Below are 25,460 nucleotides of genomic sequence, written 5' to 3'. Positions count from 1 at the left end.
TTTTCAACCGCGCGTTTCTCCTTACAACCGTTAATTTGTTTGGCGAAATGTACGCCAAGACAGAATACTTCAAGGAGCGACTGGATTCTAGCTCCTTGAACTTGATGAATCACTCACCTGTGCTGTTGAGTGGTCGAGATGAGTTTCTGGTGGACTAGAAGTTTCAATCTTGAACTTGGAAACCTTGAACTTCGCGCTGGAACTTTTCTTGAACACCAGAAGGTGGCCCACTTTAACCCTTCTAACCCCAACTCTTATTCTGTATCCTACAGAATAAGCATTAAACTTGATTAAAGTAGACTTCAAAACCTGTCAAAGATTTGCTGTTGGAAGCCCTTTCGCATCCTGAGGTCAAGACCGGTGCGCATTGGTGGACAAAACAGCTACGAAGTGGGACATAACATCCTCAATGTATCCAACATGTGCCAGAATAGCGATCTTCTATTGGCTATGGCGAGCGTAGAACACGCACAATACCTGTTAGCGATAAATACCCTCCAATGTTGCTAAATTTGTCACCTTTGGCGCAGACCACCAATTCTTGATAAGAAGAGCACGTGGCAGCTCTCACGGCGAGAGAGCGCGGAGAAAGAAATCGCCCAGTTCCTAACTAACGGATTAGTGAGGAGGTACTGGGCAATTTCTCCTTGACGTCCATCATGCAACCCAGTTACAAGATACGTAAAGCTCACGACTAACATTGTTACCTCACTCTTACGCCTCTTCCTCCTGTTCTCGCTTACGCTTACGGAATCTAATCTTCTTTCTCAGGCTCGCTGGAATGCTCTTGCCATCACCCCACGTATCGTGCCAGATCTGAGCGCAGGTCAGTGTGTTCCCGCTCTCCCCTCGTCATACTTGACGACAAAGCGGTACGCGGCCTCCGAATGCATCGCTGCACTGCGGACAGAAGTAGCTGGTCTCGAACGACTTCGTCTTTGAGTCAGCAAAAGTAGAGCACACTTTGCACAGGTACTGTCGGTGTTTGTACTGCTTCGCGGTGGAGTAGAAGCTGTCCGTGTTCGCTAACGTGTGGTCTTGACGTGGGATTGGTACAGACACTAGGTCCTCTGCGTTGGGGTGGGTCTCGAAGTTGATCGTCCGCAGCGCCAAAAGCTGCGTGTGCAAGCGGCGCAAGTACTCAGCATGGGTAGGTGGCTTTTCTCCTTTTTTCTTGAGCACCCAGCAATGCACGATGTATCCATTGACGACAGCCATGTCGACGAGGCTCAGAAATAACTGCTTGTAGTACTTGCGCAGGGATATGCACCGCTGGATGCTGTAACGCTGAAGTCGTAGCTGGTCGTGGACATCGACATCTCCCATGCCAAGGCCGTAGTCCACGACCAGCTGCGGACAAGGCACCGTGCTGCGCGTTCCAGCTTTCTCCGTTCTCAGCACGCTAGTCACGTGGGTGCTGCACCCCATGGCGATCATGTTCACCGGCTTAGAGTCCATCCAGCTTAGTGCAACCAGTTCAGGATAGTCGTGAACTTGTGCAATACGGTAGGAACCTCTTGGCATCCGCTGCGGGCGTTTGCTTTGCGTGAAATGGATCGGGCACCAGCCCAAGCGATCGATTCTCGTGGTACCAACGTGATACAAGCCCATGCGGAGCAGCTTCAAGCTCAGCGACACTGTGGAGTAGAAACTATCCGTCACAATCAAGCGCTTCATTGGCTGGTTGATCAGCGCTTTCGTGATGTTCCTCACGACAGCCTTTGGTCTCAGCCCCAATGTTTCTGTGGGCGCCTTCTTCTTTTTCTTCTTTGTATTGTCTGCACCGCAGTAAATCTCAACTCTGTATGCGTACAGAATACCATAGATACAGATTAGTTTATTCTGTAGGGTCCGGATTACATGTAGTGGAATACAGAACAAGAAAACTCACCTACAACAGTATGCGGTTTCAGGACAGCACGTCATGTAGAACTTCGTGCCGTACTTGCTGGGCTTGTCCGGCATGAAAATGCGCATGGGGTTGAACTTGCTGCGATTCGGCATCATTCCTTCGTCGAACGAGATGACCTTCCCCAGTCGATATCCACGACGAAACGTTTTCTCGACTGCTTGCAGCACCGGTCCAAGTTTCCATGCCTTGTCAGCGTGGGCCCCGGTGTCCTCATTGTTGTTGAAGTGCAGGAACTTCATAATGTCTTCGAAGCGGCGGCGTTTCATGAAGCGTGAGAAGGTTCCGCGCGGAATAGCCCCATCCTCATCAGTACACCAGTGGTGAGTTAGGCCATCCTGAATTGGCGCCACAGCCCTAGCAAAGAGCAGCGCTACGACGCGCACGATCTCATGCGCTTGAATGGGCTTGAACTTGTTCAAGTCTGCTTCAATATCCTCCACGTTAGGCACACTCACGCGCGGATCCTTTGCCTGTCGGGCTAGCGACTTCTCTCGGCGAGAGATTGTCATTGCCGGGATATTCTGCAGTCGGTAGAGCTTTGTCTCTTCAGCTATACGAACCCAGAGTTCCTTGGGCAGATAGTAGAAGAACATGCCCAACGGGGAATCCGCGTAGGCGATAACAGAACGGGTGGGGCCATATTTCCCGTCGTAATAGTCCGTTGCGGCGTCGACTTGGAGATTTCCTGAATCATCATAAAGATGGATAATACAGAATTAACACAACTGTACATCCACACATTCTGTACCATCCGGCTTACCGCTGTGCTCCTCATCGTAGGTTACCAACCACTTTCCACAATGGTCCGAAGATCGTCATCAGTCAAATCAAACGTCCCAGTGTCGACATCACCTTCATTCATTTCCACGTCGTCTACGTCTTCTACACCTTCTGGAGCTATGGCGTTGTCGGTCATAACATCCTCATCATCCGCATCGGACTCGCAGTCGCTCAAATCAGCCGTCGCTACAACGTTCCCGTCATCTTCAGCAGTCGGTCCAAACAGTCGTTCCTTGCGCAGCCCTTCCATGAAGTTGTCGCTGTCAAACACGTCCAGATCGATGAAGTCTTTGCACTGGTTGGGGGGATTGTCGGTCTCACTCCTGGCTTCTTCATCGTCGAACAGCCTCAATCTGTCTTCAGTAGGATCCGGAATAGCGTCGTGGGTCGCACCACCTTGCTCTGTAGCATCCGGAATAGCGTCGTGGGTCGCACCACCTTGCTCTGTAGCATCCGGAATAGCGTCGTGGGTCGCACCACCTTGCTCAGTAGCATCCGGAATAGCGTCGTGGGTCGCACCACCTTGCTCAGTAGCATCCGGAGTAATGCCTTGTGCTGACGCCGTGTGATCGGTCACATCCAGAGTAGTAGCTTCCGCCCTACCAGCTTGGCCTGTAGAGTCCTCAGTAGCACCATCAACTTGCTCAGTATCCGCAGGAGAAACTGAACGACGCACTGCATCCGGTTGGTTGGCATTAGCGGCCAAAGGATGCCCCATGTCGGCTTGATCAGTAGCATCCGGAATAGCACCACCCACTCCATCACCCTGTTCTGTAGCATCCGTATTGGGGCCATCCACCGTCGATGGAGTCGCCATTGGTGTACATGCCGGGGCCAGCGAGACATGCGCAGTTGGAACAGCAGGGGTGGCTCGTGGAGTCGCAGCAGCAATCTAGGCTGCATCCGTGTCCGTGCTTGTACTTCCAGCGGCTGGTTTAGGCGTCCGGGCAGCTGGCGATGGTGCTGGCTGACTAATAGTGGCGTACGACGCTTGCTTCCCAGCCGGGACCCGGGTCGACTTTCGAGCGCTGGGCACAGCGGTAGCGGGGAGATCAAGCCGACCAGATCGTCGTGCAAACGCCATGAGAGCCTCCTCACCTGGAGAAATACATCTATCCTTAGCATACACGTAATTATATACAAAACTTATGGTTACCCACCCTCAAAGAAATCGATTCCACGTTTTGCTCCGTCGAGACGACCCTTGATCCCTGGTTTCACATAGCGGTGATCCTTCGCCACGCCGGTAGGCTTACGTGCCTTCCAGCCTTCCTTGCATAGCTCACGCCACAGCTACTTGAACGTCTTTTCTCCGGGGCCGTTCATCGTTTCCGAAATGAGGGGAACAGTGGATGGCGGACACGCGGCAGATATTGGCTTTCGTACGAATTTTCAAGCCTTTAAGGGATTTATATGGGTCTTTCTATTCTCGCCGCATAATCCCCGTCTATCTACCCATCACCAATCTGAATGGAAGATGTGTAAAGTGTTGGTCATAAAAAAAGAAATATGCGACTTTTGAACTTGAAGCCAAGTTTGCAAGATATTTTGTCCTGTAATAATGCTTATTCTGTAGGATACAGAATACGTGGTTAGAGGGGTTAAATGGGTACATTTTCTTCAAAGCACTCGTACAGCCTGCCTCGCATCACCATGATCCATCTACGTTTATCGTTCCTAACGGGGACGCCTTCGAGTTATGTGATACCATGCCCTTCTACAACCTAAAAAACGATAATATGCATAAGAGAATCCAGTTTTCCCATGGGTTAAAAATGACCAGCATTCACGCTATACCATGCATCTTGCCCAGAAGATCACCGCACAATCGACTTTGCTGTAATGATGGAAGAGCGTTGGGAATTCCTATTGCCGTGGTGCAAGGCGCTCAAGGGAGGGATCAGCTACTTGTTACCGGACGAAGAAGGCGTAACGTGAGCCACGCGAGATCGCTACCTATGTGTTATCCTACCTGAACGCGGACGCCTTGACGAGGAAGACTACGAGTTGACCCCAGAAGATGAAGTCAAGTTCCAGAGAGAGTTCCAGCACGTGCAAGAGGCCCTGGCACTGCTATCAGTAGTCGCCCATGCGGACTACAAGGTGTGGAGGTATTTACTGGAGACCCACGGTGGCCTCTACAATGTGAACCTTAGGCGAGAGATATCAACGTTTGGGCAAAAGGAAGACGCGAGGTATGGCGATGTCATTATGCCTCGATTCCTGCTGAGAACTCGCGTGAAAGCCATCAAAACCATGGGAAATGGGCCGTTTAGCTCGGACCTGGTCCGGTTCTGCGGGCCGAACCTGCACGACAACCCCAGCGAGGAATATCTCGACGCGTTATCGAGAATTGCGGCTCTGGATCCCAACTTGACGGCTGATACTCCAGGCGTGGACATTAAAGCCCCTGTACGAGTGAGTTGGGACAGATCGATCACACTTCTGAAAGATATTTGGCGAGCGGAGCAGACGATTCGAGAACAGTGGCGAGAGCGCGAGAAACTCCCGGTACCGCCAGGATCGCTGAGATGCACGTTCGAGCTGGAGCCGATGGAAGCTAATTTCTACATTAAGAGCCCGGAGATGGTGGAGCTGCTTGATTCGATGATAGCGAATAACGTTCGGTTCTCGCAGTTTTGTCTGCAGTTGTGGATGGATCATCATCTTGAACGCGACGACAAGCCAACGGCGAAGAAACTGTTCGCCTAGCCCATCACTTGCGTCTTCGACACTTTCGACAAGGATTCTATCGGTGGAGATATTCCACGACTCCAGCTCAGTGCTGTCCACGTCGATTGTCGTAATTGTACGAGCTCAAGGTTTGTGGCGTTTTGCTCGGCGATGGTCATGAACCAGACGACGGCCAAGCTGTCGATCAAGTTGAAAATGAAGCCGAAGTTCGGGGCAGCTAACCCCGTCAAGACGCGGCGCTGGTGGAAGTGGATCGCCTACGCCTTCTTCTCTAAGCGAGCACGGGCGTACTCTGCGTTGAAGTCTCTAGCGTTAATGCGGATCGGAAGCATGAGTGTTGATGATATGGAGGGGTTTATGGCCGTCGTCAACTCTGACCACCCGGAGGAGCTTTTGGACAGACCTCGTGGGGTGATCAAGCCTTGTGATGCGACGCTGAAGAGTGGAGCCCCGATCCTGTGGAAGTTTGATGATCGAGGTGAGCCTAACCTGGACTGGGATCCGATCACATTGGAGTCCGATATTCCATTCGTTCGTACCTTCAGCGATGATGGTACTAGCGAGTGGGTCGACGCGATCATTCCTGGCCTTGGGCAATGCCAAGTCCAGCGTGACGATCTAGAGGTTCAAGCTACGAGCGAAGATGGTGTTGGAGATTAAAGTGGTGGAGTCACGTCGCTACAGATTGACTTTTGTGAGGATGATAGGGATCTCTGGGAGGGATTGCCAATGATTCTCGCCACGATCGGATCGTCGCTGACATTTTTGGGTCTTGACTACCACAAAGGCGGGATCAAGGATATTCTTCGACACTGTCCAAATCTCCAGGAGCTGACGTTCTGTGTCGGCTTCACAATGTTTCGATTCAACTTTAGCAACTACGACGGGAGTGCTGATCAGTTTGACTACGATTGGAGAGATATCGAAGCCCTGACACAGGCTCTCAGTGATAACGACAACCCCCTCGCCAAGTGCTTGCGCCATTTGCGCGTCCGTTTCTACTGGCTATGCACTCGTGAGCACGTGGACGACCCCAAAGTTTACAATCCCCGCATCGAGACGGATGTCGAGGCGCTTTTGAGAATGCTGCAAGTGAACCGGAGCCTCGAATTCCTCGATGTGCACTGGCCTCCTCCTTATCACGGCTATATTGGCAATTTGCGAGAACATCACCTCGAGCCAATCAGCCGCCCGTCGCAGGCAAGAGACAGTAAACTTGCACTTCTAAGCGTCATATTGGCGCCATACCAAGCGCCGGAGCTCAGTACGGATATGGCAAAAGTTGCCGCTCCTCGATGTGAGCTGAGCCATCTCGACGAGTACATTTTATCCAGAATCTTCGAGTTCGCGGCTCCGCCAGTTCTCCGTCAAGTGTATGCTCGCAGGCTTTACGAAGTGAGTTGGATGGCTCAAGGAGAGGAGGAAATCAATTATGGGTGGCAGACTGAAGCATTTTATCATAGCAGCACTTATTGTTTTCCATCGCAAGGAATGAGCATGCGCTCATTCATTGGGTTCATCGTTTGAAGAAATGATTAATTGAAACCCACTAATGCATTTGAATTTGAATTTGCTGCGGTTTAGTCGGCTACCTACTCCCGGAGACGCGCACTGCTGCATCTCCGCCTACGGTGGTCGTATCGCTAGATCTGTAGGATATCAGCCCGCGGTAGGCGCCCCAGACGAACATGACTATTCCCTACATCCTAACATGCAAGTATAATGCACTAGTATGTATCTGCAAACTACATCTCCTTGTCGTCAAGCCGGCCGGTCGTAAGGATAATTGTATCCGACGTGTCTTAATGCCTGCGTTGACATCACGCAATAGCGTTTGTCGATCAGGTTCTACTGCTGCTTCATTGCTGGCGCATGTATGATTCCAATATTGTACACCGGAACAGACACTGTGAAGACCCACTGCCCCTCACTTAGTAAAACTTAATGCTTCTGCTCACGCCTCGTCATGGTTGGATAGCACCTCCATCCCACCACAGGCGCGTGAAGAAACCCACTAATGCAGACACGAATCGGACGACGGAGAGTCCTAGGCCGTGCGGAGAGCACGAGCTCCAGAGTTGTTCACGATGGGTACGCACTGCTTGTAGATTTGCCATTTCGGCTCGTGTAGCGCCAGCCAGTAGAAGCGCAGTGTGCAGTCCCCCAAGCACTTGGAGAAGTTGGCGGGCACCTTGATCTGCGTCCCAGCGCCGTACGTGGCTACGCAGTCGTCCTGGTGGTTCACCACGATGTCATCGACCCAGACCTCGCACGGACCACGGTGCGACGTGATCCCATTCCCGTTCTCCCAGGTCACGACTGTGAGTCCAGCCACGTCTACGGGCGAAACATCAATGCGCGTGTTGGCGCAGTCTGCGACCTGCTGGTCGAGCATGTCCCTGAGCGACGAGTAGCCAGTGTTCGGGAAAGCCGAGGTGAAGGTGGCCGTGCTGAACTCCGGGCCGCGGTTCCACTCATGGCCTCCGAAGGCGCTGTTCACAGCTGCCGTGATGGTCTTACGGGGCTCGTTGAGGTGTCCGGGTTGGCGAATTTGGCGACCGGGCTCGAGAGGTATCCGTGCGCGTCGGCGGGGGTTACGGCGAGCGTGGCTGTGGTGACAACCGAGACGAGAGCGACGGACCAAGTGACCGGCATTCTTCGGCGTGGGGTGTGACTTACGGGTGTTGCTGTGCTACGGCAGATTGAGGAATGGCTTGGAAGAAGCAGGGCTCTGCTGCCAATGACGATTTCTTCTGGTTGACTAGACCGTAGGATCGAGCTTCTGCCAGCAAGAGTAGCTAGCTGCTGGTTTGACTATGACGCTGCTGCTGCGCCAATGAATCCAGAGGTGGAACCTTCGAGGAAAGGCTTCGCGTGCGACCACGCTGAGAGTCAGGGAAACGCCAGGGATGCCAACGACCCCATCGCTAGCTGAAGGCGTGTTGATGCAGCTACCGTCGGGCTTCTACTCTAATTTGTAAAACTTGCTCGACCCCAAGCGACTGCATCCTCCTCGATGGCGGTGAACCCCACGACGGCACGCCTCCACAACAACTGGCTCAAGCTTGAAAACGTAGTTCACAAACCGAAGATGCGGACTTGGATGCTCATTTCAAGCTGCAGTGTCCATTCCTGAAGGGAACGCTGCGATTCGTCGGGTTTTATTCGCTTTTCGAACCCTGCCATTTGCTTCAACGCACCAGACTGAGGTAGATAGTGGGGCAAAACAGAATCTATTAGCAAACTAGTCTTGATCACGCCGAGGAGCATCCGAGTGCAGCCCCAATTAGTGATCAGAAGACGTAGTTGCTGTAGACATTGTTAGCCCACTGGCCATCAGTTGAGTCAGCCGTCTTGTGCGCTGTTCTGGGTCTCGTGTGTATCGGCGATAAGCTTCAGATCGCCATCGCCCGTGATACTGGATTGTCGTTGGCTCAGCTCCCCCGTGGAATAATGCTGTCGCTCCTCCAATTCTGAGCGAGTGCGTAGTATACAGACGCTGGTCGTGATCAGCATGTTGAGCGGCTAGCTGAAGTGCTGCATTCATCATCTTTGCCGAAACCATCCAGGAGTTTGATAATGAACAGAGCGGCTTCTCAAGGGACAGACCGAGATCTGCGGCGTTCTTCATCAGCAAGATGTCACCAAATACAGGACAACTAGGTGGCCGAGATGCTTTTTGTAGCATTCTTGCAGTTCCTTGGCCGTACTGGTCATTCTTGCTTCCCCGAAACTGAATCTGGACAGAAGCTGCTGCTTGGTAGTTTAACGTCGTGCGGCCTTCATTGTCAGCAACCTTGACATCCCGAACTTCGAGGCAATACGGATATCGGCGACCATCGCACATTAGGTATTCCGAGCGCCGGAGGAGAAAGTAAAAGCCCGGCACCGTAGCCCCAAAAAGCACGCGGTGCTGTGGGTTGGCAAAATCGACGAGGTTGCTGAATGCAACGAGGAGTTGTTGACTAACGGGGGCGCGAGGTCGTGGCGCGCTAGCTGTTCGTCGGAGTCCCCGAAGCGCGAGGTGGTGTCCGTCGTTGAGCTTGGGTCTGGTACCATATTTGATGCAATGATACCAGCCGACATGGCTAAGCTTTGATTGAATGGTGGCGAATCCAATGCCACTTGTGCGCCAGCATTGCACTGCGAGGAGAGCCAGCTGTAGTGATTGCTCATCGGGGTCATTTCGAGGTAGCCAGATCGGGAGTTGTCGAGAGCGCCGATATTGACATCACTGTTGCCATGAGGACCGATAGGTTCGCTGCGACGAATCTGCCAGGGACAGGAGCTGAAGCGCGAATAACGTGGATCGTAGATCCTCCGAATTGTCTGCGGGACTTCTCGTTCCTGCCACATAGCAACGAGGTTAGAAAACTGATCGAGACTGGACCCCACCCAGGCGCGAGATCCCAAATCGGCCAACGTATTTCGGGCTCCTGCGAGATGATCGGCCGATACTCGAATGCCGTGTTGGGCTTCGACCGCCCCGAGCACACGGTTCAACTCTTGCGAGAACGGATTAGAACTTGCCAGTTTGTTGCACCACGATACCGCAGACTGGTTGTCGATGATGAACTTCACGTGAGAGAGACCACGATCATTTGTTGGACTCCATTCAGCACCCCACACAAGAGCCGCCAAAACAACGCTCAATTGCTCGCGAACATTAATCGTGAAATGCGCATCCGAGACGACTGCAGCGGCTTTGCACTTCTGTATCATGTCTTTTTCGATCGTATCAAATTGGACTCGTAGGATTTGACGACGAGCGGGATGAAGCACGCATAATCCTGTGTCACTCGCATCCATGTAGAGATAGACGATAGGTTCCGGCAGATCCCCAAAGAAGCTGGTCGGTACTGATCGAAGCCGACCAAACGATACAAGGTGTTCAAACCAGAGTAGATCTAGCCGAGCGCCGGCACTTAGGACCTTCGACCCGTGCGGTGGCATCTGACGCCACAGGGTTACCACGCGTTGATAGAATGCTTTAGCGGAGTGGATGCAGGAACACACGTGCCGCAGACTGCCCAAAAGCTTGTTCAGCTGATGTTTTGATGCCGCGTTGGATTCCAGAATTGCACGTATGCTTCCGAGAGCTTTCTCTATCTTGGCTTCCGGCATGGAGACAGTACCTTCCTGCGTGTTCCACTCGAGCCCAAGAGCTGTCAGCTGCTGCTCCAAACGCGAGAACTTCGAATCGTTAATTGATCTCGGACCGAGAAACGCCATCATCGCCAGACGGAGAGCTGCCTCGCAGAGCTCGAGACGATTATCGATGTCGGGCTCGACGCAAATGTGATCATCAACCCATACATAAGCAAAGAAGGTTTCCTTGTCCGACGACCGAGGATCAAGGCTACCAGGGCTTTCTAACCCCAAGCGATGCGAAATGGCGCCTCCAAAAACTCCGTAATGGCCGGGCGATCCTGTCCAGCCAAACGGAAGCGCTGTATCGATCACAGCCGCGATATCCTCGGGAATTTTGCCACCGAACCCCCGAACAATTTCTGCTGCCAGCATTATCTGTCGAAAAGCACTCTTCACGTCGCCCTTTAACATCATGATCCGCCGGTTTGGGTAGCGCTTGCGTAGATATTCAATTCGACGGGCGATGGCTCGAACGTGGACGTAGAGTATAGTCGGGAGTTGCGAGCGATCCGATGCTGCGTTCGTCGATCTCCCCTTTGGATGAGATAGGTCGTGGATGAGTCGGGCTTCGAATCGAGGGTCAAGACCGGCTTTAGGTACACATCCGAACGGGCTAAATTTGACGGTGGGCCAACGCTGAGATACATCCGTGTCAACAACCAGATACGTCCCAGCATCCTGGCCGTCACGAATGCTCCGCCGAAGTGCGTTGACCGCATCGCGAGCAGACTTGTGATTTTCTGGAACCTCAGAGAAGAAATCATCGAGACATTTACGAAAACGGTGACGAACGCCATGTCGAACAGTGTCAAGGAGGACTTCGCGATGGCGATACCCTCTCGAAAGTACGGCTGACCATTCCACATTCAGTGCCTTATGAGGCCTGCTGTCTTCGGCTGTCTCGTTTCGCCAGATCCGTACTAACTGCACGAGTGAAAGATGTTCTCGACGCGTAAGCTCCGAAACTGCACGTTGTAGTTCCCGGTCGATCTCAGCCGGAGATACACCCACGTGTGAAGTCCGTCGTGTAGCGCAGCACGGGAGCTGGATGCCTGCTTCCCTGAAGAGTGAATTCAGCTGGTCTCGGCGTTTCTGCTCCTCGTTCTGCAACGATAGTTCTAGTGTTTCTCTCACCTGTTGAACGATAGCAGTAGTAATTGCAAACTCGCCATGATGAAAGATAGCCATTGGGAGTCATTGATCTTGGGGCATGTCTCGCCGAAGGCCGCCCATGCTCTCGATAATGTACTGACGCACCACGGGTTCGAGCTTCTCTGGAACGAAATGGGCGCGACCGTAAGAACAACGTTCTGGGGAGCGGGGAGAGCAACCAGACCGGCTTAAAAACTTGGGGCACACGGATTTTCCGTTCTGCATCGGTAGTGCCGCGAGAACGTCTTGAGGGACACGACTGCGTTTAGAATCACTGCCGCTAAGGTCAAAAGCGCCTTTTTCGGGAGTAAGCCACTGTTGGTACGTATGAAGCAGCCCTCGGCTCTTATCGGCGTCCAGCAGCTCCGATCACCCATATTTAGAACAAAACCACGGAGCGGAGATGCCCACAAGATGCTCCAAGCACTCTTTCCGCCTCCCAGCCACATCGCTCACGTCGTCGTTAACCCACCTCTCCACGCCCAGGGCTCACGCATAATATGCGTGCTGACGCGACTGCGAAGCGCATCGACAGAAAAAAGCCTTGACACCAGATCTCTACTCCTGGCTACTACATGGATACCCTCACGTTCACCAGCTAATCGATTCGGCATCTTACGGAGTCAAGCACGCGTTCCAGGTTGACGGCACTCTTTCAAGCAACCCAGTCCCGAACCACAAATCCGCCTCGGTCTTTCACAATGCTCTCATCCGGAGCATTCGTGACGGCCAAGAAAAAGGAACCTACCTCGTTGTGTCCCGAAAAGCAGCGCCCCGATGGAAGTTGCATTTCAGTCCTTTCGGATGCGTCGAAAAGGCAGACACGGATCCCCAGGTCGAAGCCAGAGTGATCCATGACTTGTCGTTCCCCAGAGGAGCGTCAACTAACGCTTGGTCGAACCAAGACAGCATCCCGCTACTCGTCTACGATTTGATCAACGTCATTGTGCGTAGGATCGTGCAACTGCGTAGGGAGGACCCCGACACTCCAATCAAGTTGATGAAAGGAGACGTAAAGGCGGCGTACAAGAACGTGCACGTGCTCGAGTCAGTCAGTGCATTTTTCGCCGGTGCAATTCTCGAAGACGACGTAGTGGTAATCGATCTATCCCTGCCCTTTGGTTGGACAGGGTCAGCTGCACATTATGGCGTATTCGGCAAAGCTATCTCGTACCTCGTTCGCCGTGAGAGCCCAAACACGCTCAACCCCACCGATCCTGACTCAACGCCATTTTTCTGTTTTGACTGGGTGAACGATCACGTGTTAGTGGAGCATGACACCGGTAGCCGCCTACAAGCCTGTGACAGCGCCATCAGACTGGCCATGACTGCTGTGTTGGGCCCAAGGGCCATCAACGACAAAACGTTTAGTGAATGGTCCACCAAGCTTGTCGCGCTAGGTTTGGAATGGGACTCAGTAACGATGTCGGTGTCAATGCCGAAGGCTAAGATCGAGAAGGCTCTGAACCGGGTCCTAGCCATGCAGGCATCGAATACCACGACGCGAACGCAGCTCTCTCAATTGTTGGGTAGTCTACGCCATGTTTGTTCGTGCATCCGTCCTGCGAAGCCGTGCTTCCAGAGGTTGGCGGCGCTGTGGAAACGCTTCCCCAGAGCTCAAGCGGTGCACCTAACTCGGGAAGCGCACTTGGATCTGGCTTGGTTCGCACATATCCTGCGCTACGGGCGGCTCAGAGGTGTGCCATTAACGTACTTTTGCGAGCTACCTGATCCCGATGTCCATCTGTACATGGACTCCAGCGACAAAGGCCTGTGCGTGCTGAATCCAGCTTTACGCGAGTTCATTCGCGTGGAGTTCGACGCCACCGAGTTAATCCTCATCAAAAGTGGGCTGTTCAACATAAACGTGCGGGAGCAGTTCAGTGCGCTGCTGGCAGTGCTATGCTGGGGTCAACTGTGGAGTGTTGGCAACGTGTCCAACCTGGCCCACGTTCGTATGTGGATCGACAACTCGACGGCGGTTGCGTGGTGTAACAAGCTCGCGAGCACCAACATATTTTCTCAGGAAATGAACCGTGTATTCGGCGCTGTGGAAGCTGAGTGGGGTGTCCGCATTTCCGCAGGCCATCTTGCTGGATCGGCCAATTATCTTGCTGATCTGGGGTCGCGCGCATGGTCCAACCCGATGCTGGCCAAATGGCTAAATCTAACGCATACTTGGACGCAGGTACAGGTAGGTCCCCCAGTCCGCGAGGAAGGCCTACGACGGCAACTGGTCGCCCTTCAACAGCGCTCCCTCGCCGACACCTCCCGACGGCAATACAACGCGACATGGGGTCAATGGACAGCCTTCAGTCACCAGCTCGGACGTTCTCCATGGTTACCCCAAAACGACGAAGTCGCGCAGTCTCTCCAATTGGTGCTGTTTGCCATTGATCGATGGTCTGCCGCGCCGTCAAACGTTCAGCCGAGGGCCATTTCCACCATTCACACCCAAGTTAGCCATGTTAAGTGGTTTCATCGTGTGTACGCCGGATTTGAACCAGCAATTACACCCAGCCATGCCACTGCCTTCGCGGGTATGCGCCGACTCAGCCCAGTGCCCGAACCCAGAACCCCAGTGTCACCTGCCATGCTCGAGTGGATTGCAGAGAACATCGACTACGAAAACCCCCAGCACCGCCTCTTTCTTGGGGCTGCGCTGCTGGGTTTCTTCTATCTTCTCAGGAGCTCGGAGTATCTCGCAGTCAAAGGAGGAAGGCATCGATATGCATTAGAAGTACGCGACGTGCAGGTGTGCGAAGCGACAGGCGGCCCTGCGTTCACTATCGCCAGAGCGTCATACGCAGTGATCAATTTGCGAGGAAGCAAAACAGATCAGCAAGGTCTTAACACGGCACGCTCGCTGTCACGGTCCGGCCACGCCCGCGTGTGTCCAGTGCTAGGGGCGGCCATGCTCCTGGAGCTGGCCGAACGACTCGGCTTACGATCGCATGACGCTCTCTGCTCTTTGAGCAGGACACGTATGCTCAAGGCCGAAGAGCTGTCCAAAGTACTGAAGGCGGCAGCCGTAGGCATCGGGGCAGACCCTCGACGCGTCTCGTGCCATTCACTACGCAGTGGTGGCGCCACTGCACTGATCGCAAACGGCGTGGATTCGACTACGATTAAGCTCCACGGTTGCTGGAAGTCAAGCGCGTTCCAACGCTACACGCAATACTCCAGCAAGGTTGGAGAACCGTTAGCAGCACTGATGACCGGCAACAGCAACTGAGCATTGGAGCTACTCGCAACTCGCATCATAATGGGGCTCACGCATAATATGCGTGCTGACGCGGTGGCGAAGTAATCTCATCAATGCTAAGTTTGCTGTTTGATCCCCATATCGTGCTCTTACAGTATTTGTCTGTGCACCATACATTACAGGCGCATCGGCAGAAAAAGTGCAGTTGCATTTACTTCCGTGTGGACGAGATGAATAGTGTTGATGAAATCAGGGTCGTTCTTGGCGAGTCGCTGTCGAACGCGTCCCCGGTTATCAACACCCGACACCGCCAGGTCTTCGACTGCGCGACGATATTCATCGAGGACACCATCAAACCAAAACGTGATGAGATCCACCGCCGACGCATTCCACAGGCCCATACCCGTGATGGTTGCTGCAAAACTCATGGCAGCGGTAATAAATTCCTGAGTCGCAGCGTTGTAGAACTTCAGCGCGAAGGCCTGAAGGAGCGAGAACGCTTCGAACAGCTCCGCCATCGTCGTCAGACAGCGAGAGCGAGGTAGATCGACACTGGCCGCAAAATTGTTCATGTTGACACCTTGTCGACGCCACTTGCGCTGCGCAGTCAGGTCGAACCGCTCCAGGTGAGCCAAAGAGAGACCACGAATGCCAAACGCGAAATCGAAAAGCTTCATCAGGATAGCTGGGTGGGGTGTTATACCTGCAGCAGACGATGACAGCATTAGCTGCATTATTTCTGAGGGTGTCTTACCGGCATGGTCGGGATGGACGATGAGCCCATGTACGGCTTGTTGCAAGCTTGTAGGTCGAAAGTTTGTCCCTGCTTGAGATCTCTCCAGAGCGTCAATGGCCGATGGCATGGCCGGCTCGACTCCTAGCGCACGGCGTTGGGTTGGGCGAAGGTTTATGTCGGCGCTCTCGGCTGGCCGCTTGTTTCGATCCAGGTACTCTGAAATGAAGTATGCCAACGCACGTGGGTTAGCCGCCAGAGTTGACAAGAGTTCTGATTGAAGCTCCCGCGATGAACCCGACGATGACGGGGGCGTGGGGCGTTCGAGGACGTTTTCGACAGCGTCATCCACGACTGCATCGTCTCCCTCGAGCTCTGAGAGTAGCGCAGTGAGCGCTGAATTCTCAGTGGGAGAAGCGATGGGATCGAAGAGGAGTGACGAGTCACGAGTTCGAGTACGAGGTTGAGTTCGAGTTCGAGTTCGAGTTCGAGTTCGAGTTCGAGTTCGAGTTCGATCGTCGGAGCGAGGTACGGATCGACGTGTTGGAAGTTGATCCCCGGGATCTTGCGCATTGACATCTTGAGTGACAGCTTCACGGTAAGCGGGGTCGTCAGTGAAACTGGTACCAAGGCTCAGTTGCCGCATTGTGGGGACAGGCCTGTTGCCATCGACGTAGTACGCGTAGTCCACCGCATGCTGCAGACTAAATGTAGCCATCTTTCCTGTAGCCGGGTCGGTCCAGGTGCGCGATTCGGACCCATCCGGTTGTTGATTACGAGGCAAGACTCCGTTCAAAGTGGCAGCAACATCTCTGGAGCCATCACTCCCATCGGTGCCGATAACTCGGTCGAGCACAGTGACGTTGAAGTCTCGAAGCGCCGCTCGTGTTGTGTCCGCCGTTTTGATTGCTGAATTCTGCATCAGGAGGCAGGTAACAGGAGCGATCTCGTCGAGCCGGGAGGCTGCCATTCGGCTGACGCTGTCGCCATGACGTACGTTGACCGACTTGCCTTGATAGGTCTGGACTTGACCATAGACGTAAGTGCCGCGAACACACCGCCTTGCGTAGAAGTTCGCCCGTCGCCGTATTGGCGTCTTCTTCGGTTACCAGACGATCTTGGAGAGCATTGAGACGGACTTGGCCTTGGCGCGAGGAGTCGCGAACGCTTGAACGACAGCATGGTCGGGCCGGGTCCGGAGCACTCGCACGTAAACGTGCTGGTCAGGCTTCCACGACGATGTTGGCAGGAAATCCTCCGGTCGTGCAAGTATCAGCGGTGCCTGCGTGCGCATGAGAGAAGGTAACGTCGGTGATGCGGGGTCTTCGGGACTTGTGCGACCGGAGGCGAATCTTAAATTATCGTGCGGCTCGAATGCGGCCCGTTCGCGAAAGATCGTGCGGCTGGCGTTGTTCGACTGTTCGTACGAGCTGAAGAGCAAGATCTCGCGATTCTCGCGTCTTCACGTTTCAGCAAAACACAGCTTGGCTCCGCCATAGCACCACCTCTAAACGATTTCATCCTCTTCTTGGGCAAGCCAGCTTTCATCAAAAACCTGGCGAACGTACACGGCTGGTGGTGCCGCGGACTCGAAGATAGCGGGTAGAACACACTCGTCGAGGTGGCTCTGCGCGCACCGAGGAACAGCAACGTTTGCCTTATCCGTATCGAGCTCCGGCACTCGGTATCGCCCTAATATGACGCTTAGGAAACGGACGCCTGATTGGTGCCCTCGCAAACTGTCAACGCAGTCGTGGTAAGGAGGAGGCAAATGCACATCGAGGAATTCAAGGCTTCGGTTCACGCGCAGCATCTTCAGAAGCGCCTTGATATCCGCCTTGATGCGGGGAATGTATCATAGTAAATAAACTTGTCACGAGAACACCATGCAACGCAAGCACACCAGGCGAGGAGTTCGCTTGGGGGAGGGACTGTCGCGAGATCAAGATAATCAACGGCATTTACACACCAGCAACAAGAGAGCACTAATGATGCTGAACTTTATCTTGCGAAACCCTAGATCACGGTTAACCGCAAGGGTGAACTGCAGCAGCACCGGTTCAAGATCAGCCCAAAGCAAAGAGCAAGGGATAGGTGTAGTTAACAGCTATAATATTCAGTTCTCAATTTTCCAGCCCATACAACAACTTCTACAGCACTGCCAAGTCGAACATCGACGACGTAAACCCGTCTGAGTCCTTCAGTGCCAGCTCCTTAAGTGCTACCAACCAATAGAGTCACTTTCTATTGCGACAAAACTTTAGGGTCGTCCACGTGCTCATGAGTCCATAACCAGTAGAAACGGACGCGTAAACGGCGCAAGTTCTTGGCGAGGGGGTTGTCGTTATCACTGAGAGCCTGTGTCAGGGCTTCGATATCTCTCCAATCGTAGTTAAACTGATCAGCACTCTCGTCGTAGTCGCTAAAGTTGAATCGAAACACTGTGAGGCGCCAGAGAACGTCAGCTCCTGGAGATTTGGGCATATCTTCAGAATATCCTTGATCCCGCCTTTGTGGTAGTCAAGACCCAAAAATGTCAGCGACGACCCTACCGTAGCGAGAAACATGGGCAGTCTCTCTTATAGATCCCCATCCTCCTCCGCAAAGGCAATCTGCGACGACGTGACTCCACCGCTTGAATTTCCCGCGTAAGCCTTGGTAGCAGGTTGAAAATCCAAGTCGTCACGCTGGACTTGGCACCCTCCAAACCAAACTTCCACCGGATTGCAGCTCTATTCATTAGTTTAGTGTCACTAAGCTTGATCATCCCACGCGGTCGATCGAACAGCTCCTTCTCCGGATGGTCAGAGTTTACGACGGCTGTAAACCCCTCCGTATCGTGGACACTCATGCTTCCTATCCGCATTAACGCCAGAGACTTCAGTGAGGAGCACGCCCGCACTCGCTTGGAGAAGAAGGCCACTTCCACCAGCGCCGCGTCTTGACGGGATCAGCTGTCCCAAACTTCGGCTTCATTTTCAACTTGATCAATAGTATGGTCGTCGTCTGGTTCATGATCATCACCGAGCAAAACGCCTTAACCCTTTAGCTACGAGGCTTCGTACGGGTCCAGTCTGACCTATACGACAGCTCATAATTGACTACAATTGGCTATAATACATTGTACGGGCTAGGTAGAAGCTCGCAGAGTCAGCCAACAGGTCCAAGCGGACCTGCACCATAGCCACATGTGAGCAAATCAACAAGCTGGTGCGTACCGATATAAGACTCGGGCAGGTTCTCTTCTATTCTACAACTATCGAGCGGCAAATCACACGAAAACCAAAATCCATAAGTACAGGTTTGTTGAGGGGTTGACGAGAGCTGCCATTGGTCTAAATGGTCCGAAACCGCGTTGTGGTTGGTTATGGTACATGTCCAGGGGGACCTACACTGCAAAGCTCGTAGCTAAAGGGTTAAATTTTGAGCTCGTACAATTACGACAATCGAGGTGGACAGCGCCGAACTCGAATCATGGAGTATCTCCACCGACAGCATCACCGTCGAAAGTGTAACTTGCTTCCTCGCACGGGCGGCGAACGTTGTCGAAGACGCGAGTGATGAGGCTAGCTTCTTGGCCGCTGGCTTGTCGCCTTTAAGTTCACACTTCATCCACAACTGCGAGAACCGAACGCTGTTCGCTATCATCGCATCAAGTAGCTCCAAGGTCTCTGTGATCCTGGCGGTGTCGGAAGTTTCTCGCGTTCTCACCACTGATTTCGAATCGTCTGCTCCGCTCGCCAAATATCCTCACACCTTAACGTCCACGCCAGGACTATCAGCCGTCAAGTAGCCGCAATTCTCGATAACGCGTCCAGATATTCGTTGCTGGGGTTGGCGTGGAGATTGGTTCCACACCAGGTCTGAGTTGAACGGCCCGTTCTCCAAACTTTTGATCCCTTTCACGCGAGTTCTCAGCTGGAATCGAGGCAAAACGACCTTGCCATACGTGACTCCTTCCCTTTCCGAACGGCGATTGATCTCGTTGAATGTTGGCAATGTAAAGTGTTTTGCGGAGTTCTTAGACTGAGCTACGTTTTACCAGACAGACACGAAGGAATACTGTGGGCTACCCGGAAGAGGTTCCTCCAGGTCTATCTCCCTACACGCGGATATTATGCCGAAGAAGACTACGAATTGGCCCCAGAAGACGAACGCAAGTTCCAGAAGAAGTTCCAGCGCGTACAGGAGGCGCTGGCACTGTTATCAGTGGTAGCCCACGTCGACTATAAAGCGTGGAGGTATCTGCTCGAGACCCACTGTGGGCTCTACCGAACGAGCTTCATCTCGAGTAAAATTGGCGATACCAAGAGTAACACACCAAAAAGAGGCACTACGAGTAATCCCAAACAACTAAAGCCGAGATACGAGTATTCAGAAATTGGGTACGAATGAAGTATTGCTAACAACGAAGAACTGTGAATAAAATGTAACGAAACGTGTATTGTTGTCTATGAAAATGGATCGTAGGACTCGATATGCAAAATGAAAAAAATGCTAGCTACAACCTAGCACGTTCGAGTTGTTCTCGCCAGCCATTGATCGCCTTAATAGGCCACGGCTCCAGCAACATCTGCTCCATGGGTGTAGGCCCTGTTAAGACACTCGGCTAACTCTTGGCACTCCAGCTTGACTTGCGCACCGTTGGAAAACTTCGTTATCCAGATGAAGACGTCGTTGGTCTCCCCCCACGAGAACCCCTTTCCCAACAGAAACTGCTCCACCTCACTACCGGAGTCATCGGGAAATTTGAATTCTTTCATGAGGTTCCAATGTAGGGGTCTGGCAGGGTACTTGAAGAACTCTCGAATCGGCACGTCGACGGAGAATCGGTGAGTGTTGTCTCCGCCTTCTGTGAGCGGACCCACGCGCTTGCGCTGCCCACCACTTAGCTTTCTCGTTGGCAACGCCCTTAGCATCCCTTGAATGCTGATCTCCTTCTGCAATGTCATGGCAGCGACGACATGGGAGCATTGCCACCCTGTTTGGTAAAACAGGGCGCAGTCGCACACATACTTCTTCCGAATCGCCTGAATCTAAAACCGCAGTGACAGTGCCAGATTCAAATCGCCTAAGTGTGCTACTACCACATATCAAACTGAACGTACTGTTTGGGAGGGGATTGATGGTGCAGCCGTTATCATTCCACCATCGAGCAGTGGATCTCTGCTCAGTAATCGAACTTGGTGAATGAACAAGCAGTGCAATTCCACCAGGTTTACAGTCATCCCTGGCGGTAGTTTGCCGTTGATGGAGTTCCTGTAGCTGCCAAAATGAAACAAATAAACAGTGAGCTTAACAACTTTGACTCGCACAACTGTAATACTCATATTGTGGCACGGTCGCGGTTCATAACAGCACTGTGAATGTTCTTGGGCGATACCACGAACTTGGAAGCGTTAAACAAGAACGCCTTCACAAACTTCGCCCGTGTGTCCTTGATCATGTAGTGATTAGACTTCTCTTGGACAAGCGTTTGCGCGCGCGCTACTACACCACTCATGAACGGACCTAGAATGCACGAGATACACGAATAATAAAATCAATCGGTACACACCATTAGCAAATGATAAACAAACGTCATCTTACCTTCCGAGAAGTGGTTTAGAGCAGGGCGAGCTGGCTCGCTTTCTTGGAGACCAAGAATACGAGGAATTGAGTCGTTCAAGACGACCGATGTACTTGCCCGAAGCGTCCCGACACACACCTTCTTGATCACGCGGTGATGAGCCTCAAGGGCATTCTGGGACGGTGTTATGCCTGCGGCGGCGGCGACGTAGAACCAGTTCCCCCACGTGTCACCCAAGTAAATGTCCTTGAACCACTTGGCGTAGTCTCGCTCGTTTTGTTGGATCCAAAACTCGAGAAAGAGTTTACTGAGCGCCTTGAACTGCTTGGCCGAGCGAGCTTTACTGAGATAGCGAATGTCGGGTAGCACGTTGTCTTCGTAGAACGCAGGGTCCTTGAGTAGCTTGATCTTCTCTCGACTTTTCCGCACGAGGTGCGGGTAGCAATTAAGGAGAATTACATCAGGCCAAACCTCCTTAAAAGCGTTCGCAATGCCTTGGGTCCTATCGAGGCTGCCATAGACAAGGGCTAAATCGACTCCGAAAACAGTCGGGTAAAGTGCTTGGCAGTCCGAAAAAGCGTTGCGTACGCCGTGTGATGCTCTGTCTTGACAAACATATACATCCAAGGGACAAATGTTTTGGAGTACTGTTTCCGCGAATAGTGCATCGTGTAGGTCCCAAAGTCTACGAGGGTCCATCCACCTACAAAAAAAGAGAAAACGGTCAGCTAATGCACCTTGCCACGACTAGTAACACACCTCGAAGCTTACCGAAATGCAGTTTATATGTTCCATCCGTAGCACCCAAGACGCCAATATCCTGCTGGCATTCGTAGGCCTTGGGAATGTTCAGGAGCATGTGACGCGAAGTCAATATGAGCCCGAAAGACTTTGCTGCCTTGCCATCCTGGTCAATGAAGTCGTGTTCAAAGCACTCAAGAACGACCACACCGTGCTGAAACTGGCGGGACTTGTTGGCAAACTGCGTTGCGGCGTCCGCAGCGCTGATGTCGTCATCGTGACCAAAGAAGCCACTCTTCAATGTACACAAATGTGTGTACGCCCACTCTAGTAGAGTCGCGAAGTTGTGAATCTCCCACCCACCTGTGGCAGAACCAAATGCAAGACAACCACAATTGTTCAGAATTATTACTATCAACCCAAAATAAAGTACAGAGCTGCCAAAAACATCATACCTGACTGTTTCTTCCGGAGTCCAGCTTTTCGGTTCTTCAGCTGACTTTCCGTGGGTAAATGCTGAAGCATGACTGGGTTGTCTCCGTGACGATCTAGCAGCAGCTTCCGGCACTTCTTTGGTCCAGCGCCGCTGAACAGAATGCTGTCGATCTCTCGCTTCAGCGCACCGTGAATTCCACGGCGGTGAGTGTCTTGATCTTCGTCTCCATGCATGTCTGTCTCCTCCAAAACAAACTGAGCTCCGCTTTCGTCCTGGGCTTCGCCTTCCACCTTAGACAGCCGCAGCCGTTTGGGGCAATTAACATGGGACATGCAGCAGTAGATACGAGTACCGTTGCCAGCATTGCTGTAGTTGTGTTTGTACTTGTAGTGGAAAGACGTCAATGCCAATCTGCGCCTCTTCAAGGGTTGGGAACACCTCGCACACAACGAACGCTTTACGAGTCGCTCTGACTTGCTGCCCCTCTTCGTCCGAAGACGAGGCAAAGTCGCTGCCGCTTGCCTCGTCGGCTCTGCTCATGTTGAGCGAAAACTGAGGAATGGCCAGGAGCTTACTCTGATCGTCTCGGTTCGGCCTGTCACTCGTAACATATCCGGTTTTGTAAAATCTTACTCTAGATCTCACCTGTTTTGATTTTACGCGTACCCCCGCCGTGATTTACTCCAGGATAAGCCGCAACCCCAGAAACAAAGAGCCCAATGTGTACGAGTTTGGTCAAAAGTGGGAATCCAGCTACGGAGATAAAATTCTACCGCGTTTCCAGCTGCGGATGCACGTGAAGGCGACCGCAGGCACCGACAGCGGATCGTTCAACTCGGACCTGGTTCAGTTCTGTGGACCCAATTTCCACGACAACCCCAGCGAGGAATACATCGAGGCACTGGCGCAAATTGCGGCTCCGGATCCCCGTTTTACGGCTGAAAGTGCGGGCGTGGACGTCAAAGTTCCTGTTAGGGTGAGTTGGAGTGGACCAGCTCACCTCTTGAAGGACATTTGGCGAGCGGAGCAGACGATTCGAGATCAGTGGCAATAGCGCGGGAAGAACCTTCTCGTAGCGCCAGGCTCGTTGAGATGCACGTTCGAGTTGGAGCCGATGGAGGCAGAGTTCAGCCAAATTGCTAGTTCGGCGATGGCGGAGCTGCTTGGAGCATTAATGACGAACAATGCTCGGTTCTCGCACTTGTGTTTGCAGATGAGAATGGACTATGAGCTTGAAGGCGACAAGCCAGCGGCCAAGAAGCTGTTCGCCACCCACATCACTCAAGTCTTCGACAATGTCCGTCGTCCCTGTGCGGAACCAAGTTACACTTTCGACGTAGATGCTGTCGGTGAAGATATCCCACGTCTCCAGCTCGGCGCTGTCCATCTCGATTGCCGTGGTTGTCCGAACTCAAGGTTTGAGGCGTTTTGCTCGGCGATGGTTGTGAACCAGACGACGACCAAGCTATCGATCAAGTTGAAGATGAAGCCGAAGTTCGGGGCGGCTAATCCCGTCCGGACGCGACACAGGTGGAAGTGGATTGCCTACGCCTTCTTCTCCAAGCGAGCGCGGGCGTGCTCTACGTTGAAGTCTCTTGCGTTGATGCGGATCGGAAGCATGAGCGTTGTGGACATGGAGGGATTTACAGCCGTCGTGAAGTCTGACCACCCGGACGAGGAGCTGTTCGATCGACCTCGTGGGCTGATCAAGCCTCGTGATGCGACGCTGAAGAGTGGAGCCCCGATCCTGTGGAAGTTTGATGATCAAGGTGAGCCCAACCTGGACTGGGATCCGATCACATTTGATGCTGCTGTTCAATTCGTTCGCACCTTCAGCGACGATGGGACAAGCACGTGGGTGGACGCGATCATTCCTGGCCTTGGACGATGCCAAGTCCTGCGTGACGACCTGAAGTTTCAACCTCCTACCAAGGATTACACTGGCGTTTCGAGTGATGGAGTGACGTCGCTACAGATTGGCTTCGCGGAGGACGATGGAGATCTCTGGGAGGGATTGCCCATGTTTCTCGCTGCCGTAGGGTCGTCGCTGACGTTTTTGGGTCTGGACTATCACCAAGCTGGGCTCGAGGGCATTCTCCAGCACTGTCCAAACTTGCAGGAGCTGACCTTCGGTGCTGGAATCGCATTTTTCCGCTTTAACTTCAGCGATTACGACGGCAAAATCGATCAATTTGACTACGATTGGCGATACATTGAAGCGTTCGCCCAGGCTCTCAGTGACAGCACCAGCCCCCTTGCGAGGTGCTTGCGCCGGATGCGTGTCAGGTTGAATGCCTTCCGTGACGGAAGAGACGACGATGGAAACACGATGTATGATCCATGTATTTCAAGAATTATTGTGAAGCTTCAGCGAGTGCTGGAAGTGAATCAGCGCCTCAAATACCTCGATGTCCACCTGCCGCCTCCGTACCACGACTGCATCGACGAGCTTCGAGCGTATCATCTCAAACCAATCGGCCGTCCACGTGCGTCCCTATCGATGGAATGCAAGCTATCGTTGCTCAGTGTGATTTTATCTAGCCAAACATTGTTGACACCTGACACGGCGCATAGTGTCAAGCTTGCGGGCCGTGATCTCGACCAGTTCACGTTGTCCAATATCCTTGAGTATGCGGCGCCTACTGCACTTCGCCAAGTTTTCGCTCGAAAAGTGCTTGAGGAGGACTTCCGTAGTGAATACGAAGACCAGCTCATCTAGCTTTCGAAAACCCATTAAGCTCTACGGGGAAGGAACTAAGCTTAGCCTACGGCTAAACAAAAAGCCTGTTAACAAACGCTGAATAACCTCAACAAGTAGTAATTCACAGGTCGAAGACCTGTGCTTGGCCCTGGCAAAAAACTTGTAACTTTCCAAAACCGGGTACCAAACCGGGTCTCTCTTTCTTAATTGAAATGTTTAAGCTAATATCTGCCGGAATCAGGTACCCGTCGATAAATGCTAATATTTATGCACACTATTTACCAAAGGTTGATACTAATCGTTTATTCTTTACCCAAACCTGCATTCAAACTCTTACGGGCGCTCCAGTACACTACCGGTATGAGACCGGTATGAGAGCGTCATGG

The 25,460-nt window shown here is 52.7% G+C and overlaps 12 protein-coding genes across 12 annotated transcripts in view; 4 read left to right on the top strand and 8 right to left on the bottom strand.

Annotated features, from left to right (window-relative positions):
* Nucleotides 1–1,887: 1,887 nt before the first annotated feature.
* Nucleotides 1,888–2,616, bottom strand: PHYSODRAFT_527014 (hypothetical protein; the record flags this gene model as incomplete). Its single annotated transcript, XM_009538008.1, has 1 exon — nucleotides 1,888–2,616. A coding segment is annotated over one exon (729 nt), but the record flags the coding sequence as incomplete, so codon positions are not given.
* A 968-nt stretch (nucleotides 2,617–3,584) lies between these two features.
* Nucleotides 3,585–3,985, bottom strand: PHYSODRAFT_525988 (hypothetical protein; the record flags this gene model as incomplete). Its single annotated transcript, XM_009538007.1, is given in 2 exon segments — nucleotides 3,585–3,837; nucleotides 3,849–3,985. Coding segments are annotated over 2 exon segments (390 nt in total), but the record flags the coding sequence as incomplete, so codon positions are not given.
* Nucleotides 3,986–4,467: 482 nt separating this feature from the next.
* Nucleotides 4,468–6,913, top strand: PHYSODRAFT_306185 (hypothetical protein; the record flags this gene model as incomplete). The annotated part of the gene is made up of 5 exons (XM_009538006.1): nucleotides 4,468–4,626; nucleotides 4,688–5,110; nucleotides 5,405–5,514; nucleotides 5,830–6,010; nucleotides 6,071–6,913. The coding sequence occupies 5 exons, from the start codon at nucleotides 4,468–4,470 to the stop codon at nucleotides 6,911–6,913; spliced, it is 1,716 nt and encodes a 571-aa protein (XP_009536301.1).
* Nucleotides 6,914–7,433: 520 nt separating this feature from the next.
* Nucleotides 7,434–8,041, bottom strand: PHYSODRAFT_255975 (hypothetical protein; the record flags this gene model as incomplete). Its single annotated transcript, XM_009538005.1, has 2 exons — nucleotides 7,434–7,901; nucleotides 7,946–8,041. 2 exons carry the CDS (start codon nucleotides 8,039–8,041, stop codon nucleotides 7,434–7,436), a joined length of 564 nt encoding a protein of 187 aa, XP_009536300.1.
* Nucleotides 8,042–8,672: 631 nt separating this feature from the next.
* Nucleotides 8,673–9,395, bottom strand: PHYSODRAFT_526387 (hypothetical protein; the record flags this gene model as incomplete). The annotated part of the gene is made up of 1 exon (XM_009538004.1): nucleotides 8,673–9,395. A coding segment is annotated over one exon (723 nt), but the record flags the coding sequence as incomplete, so codon positions are not given.
* Nucleotides 9,396–10,387: 992 nt separating this feature from the next.
* PHYSODRAFT_526122 (hypothetical protein) lies at nucleotides 10,388–11,725 on the bottom strand (the record flags this gene model as incomplete). Its single annotated transcript, XM_009538003.1, has 1 exon — nucleotides 10,388–11,725. A coding segment is annotated over one exon (1,338 nt), but the record flags the coding sequence as incomplete, so codon positions are not given.
* Nucleotides 11,726–11,731: 6 nt separating this feature from the next.
* Nucleotides 11,732–11,953, bottom strand: PHYSODRAFT_527698 (hypothetical protein; the record flags this gene model as incomplete). The annotated part of the gene is made up of 1 exon (XM_009538002.1): nucleotides 11,732–11,953. A coding segment is annotated over one exon (222 nt), but the record flags the coding sequence as incomplete, so codon positions are not given.
* A 274-nt stretch (nucleotides 11,954–12,227) lies between these two features.
* PHYSODRAFT_422173 (hypothetical protein) lies at nucleotides 12,228–13,901 on the top strand (the record flags this gene model as incomplete). The annotated part of the gene is made up of 2 exons (XM_009538001.1): nucleotides 12,228–12,952; nucleotides 13,037–13,901. Coding segments are annotated over 2 exons (1,590 nt in total), but the record flags the coding sequence as incomplete, so codon positions are not given.
* Nucleotides 13,899–14,921, top strand: PHYSODRAFT_414121 (hypothetical protein; the record flags this gene model as incomplete). The annotated part of the gene is made up of 1 exon (XM_009538000.1): nucleotides 13,899–14,921. A coding segment is annotated over one exon (1,023 nt), but the record flags the coding sequence as incomplete, so codon positions are not given.
* A 2,213-nt stretch (nucleotides 14,922–17,134) lies between these two features.
* Nucleotides 17,135–18,111, bottom strand: PHYSODRAFT_306184 (hypothetical protein; the record flags this gene model as incomplete). The annotated part of the gene is made up of 2 exons (XM_009537999.1): nucleotides 17,135–17,464; nucleotides 17,887–18,111. The coding sequence occupies 2 exons, from the start codon at nucleotides 18,109–18,111 to the stop codon at nucleotides 17,135–17,137; spliced, it is 555 nt and encodes a 184-aa protein (XP_009536294.1).
* Nucleotides 18,112–20,174: 2,063 nt separating this feature from the next.
* On the bottom strand, nucleotides 20,175–22,762 carry PHYSODRAFT_526555 (hypothetical protein; the record flags this gene model as incomplete). The annotated part of the gene is made up of 7 exons (XM_009537998.1): nucleotides 20,175–20,663; nucleotides 20,736–20,921; nucleotides 20,984–21,090; nucleotides 21,217–21,614; nucleotides 21,743–21,899; nucleotides 21,968–22,300; nucleotides 22,393–22,762. Coding segments are annotated over 7 exons (2,040 nt in total), but the record flags the coding sequence as incomplete, so codon positions are not given.
* Nucleotides 22,763–23,188: 426 nt separating this feature from the next.
* Nucleotides 23,189–25,460, top strand: part of PHYSODRAFT_288802 (hypothetical protein) — a 3,051-nt gene continuing 779 nt past the window's right edge. The window contains exon 1 of the mRNA XM_009537997.1: nucleotides 23,189–25,460. This exon is cut by the window's right edge and continues 779 nt beyond it. Within this exon, the coding sequence (XP_009536292.1) occupies nucleotides 23,488–25,092 (1,605 nt within the window). The 5' untranslated portion in view covers nucleotides 23,189–23,487 and the 3' untranslated portion in view covers nucleotides 25,093–25,460.

The sequence above is a fragment of the Phytophthora sojae genome, assembly GCF_000149755.1.
Source record: "Phytophthora sojae unplaced genomic scaffold PHYSOscaffold_11, whole genome shotgun sequence".
Classification (NCBI taxonomy): domain Eukaryota; phylum Oomycota; class Peronosporomycetes; order Peronosporales; family Peronosporaceae; genus Phytophthora; species Phytophthora sojae.
Note: the sequence above shows the minus strand (reverse complement) of the source record. Positions and strands in the feature narration are given on the sequence as shown.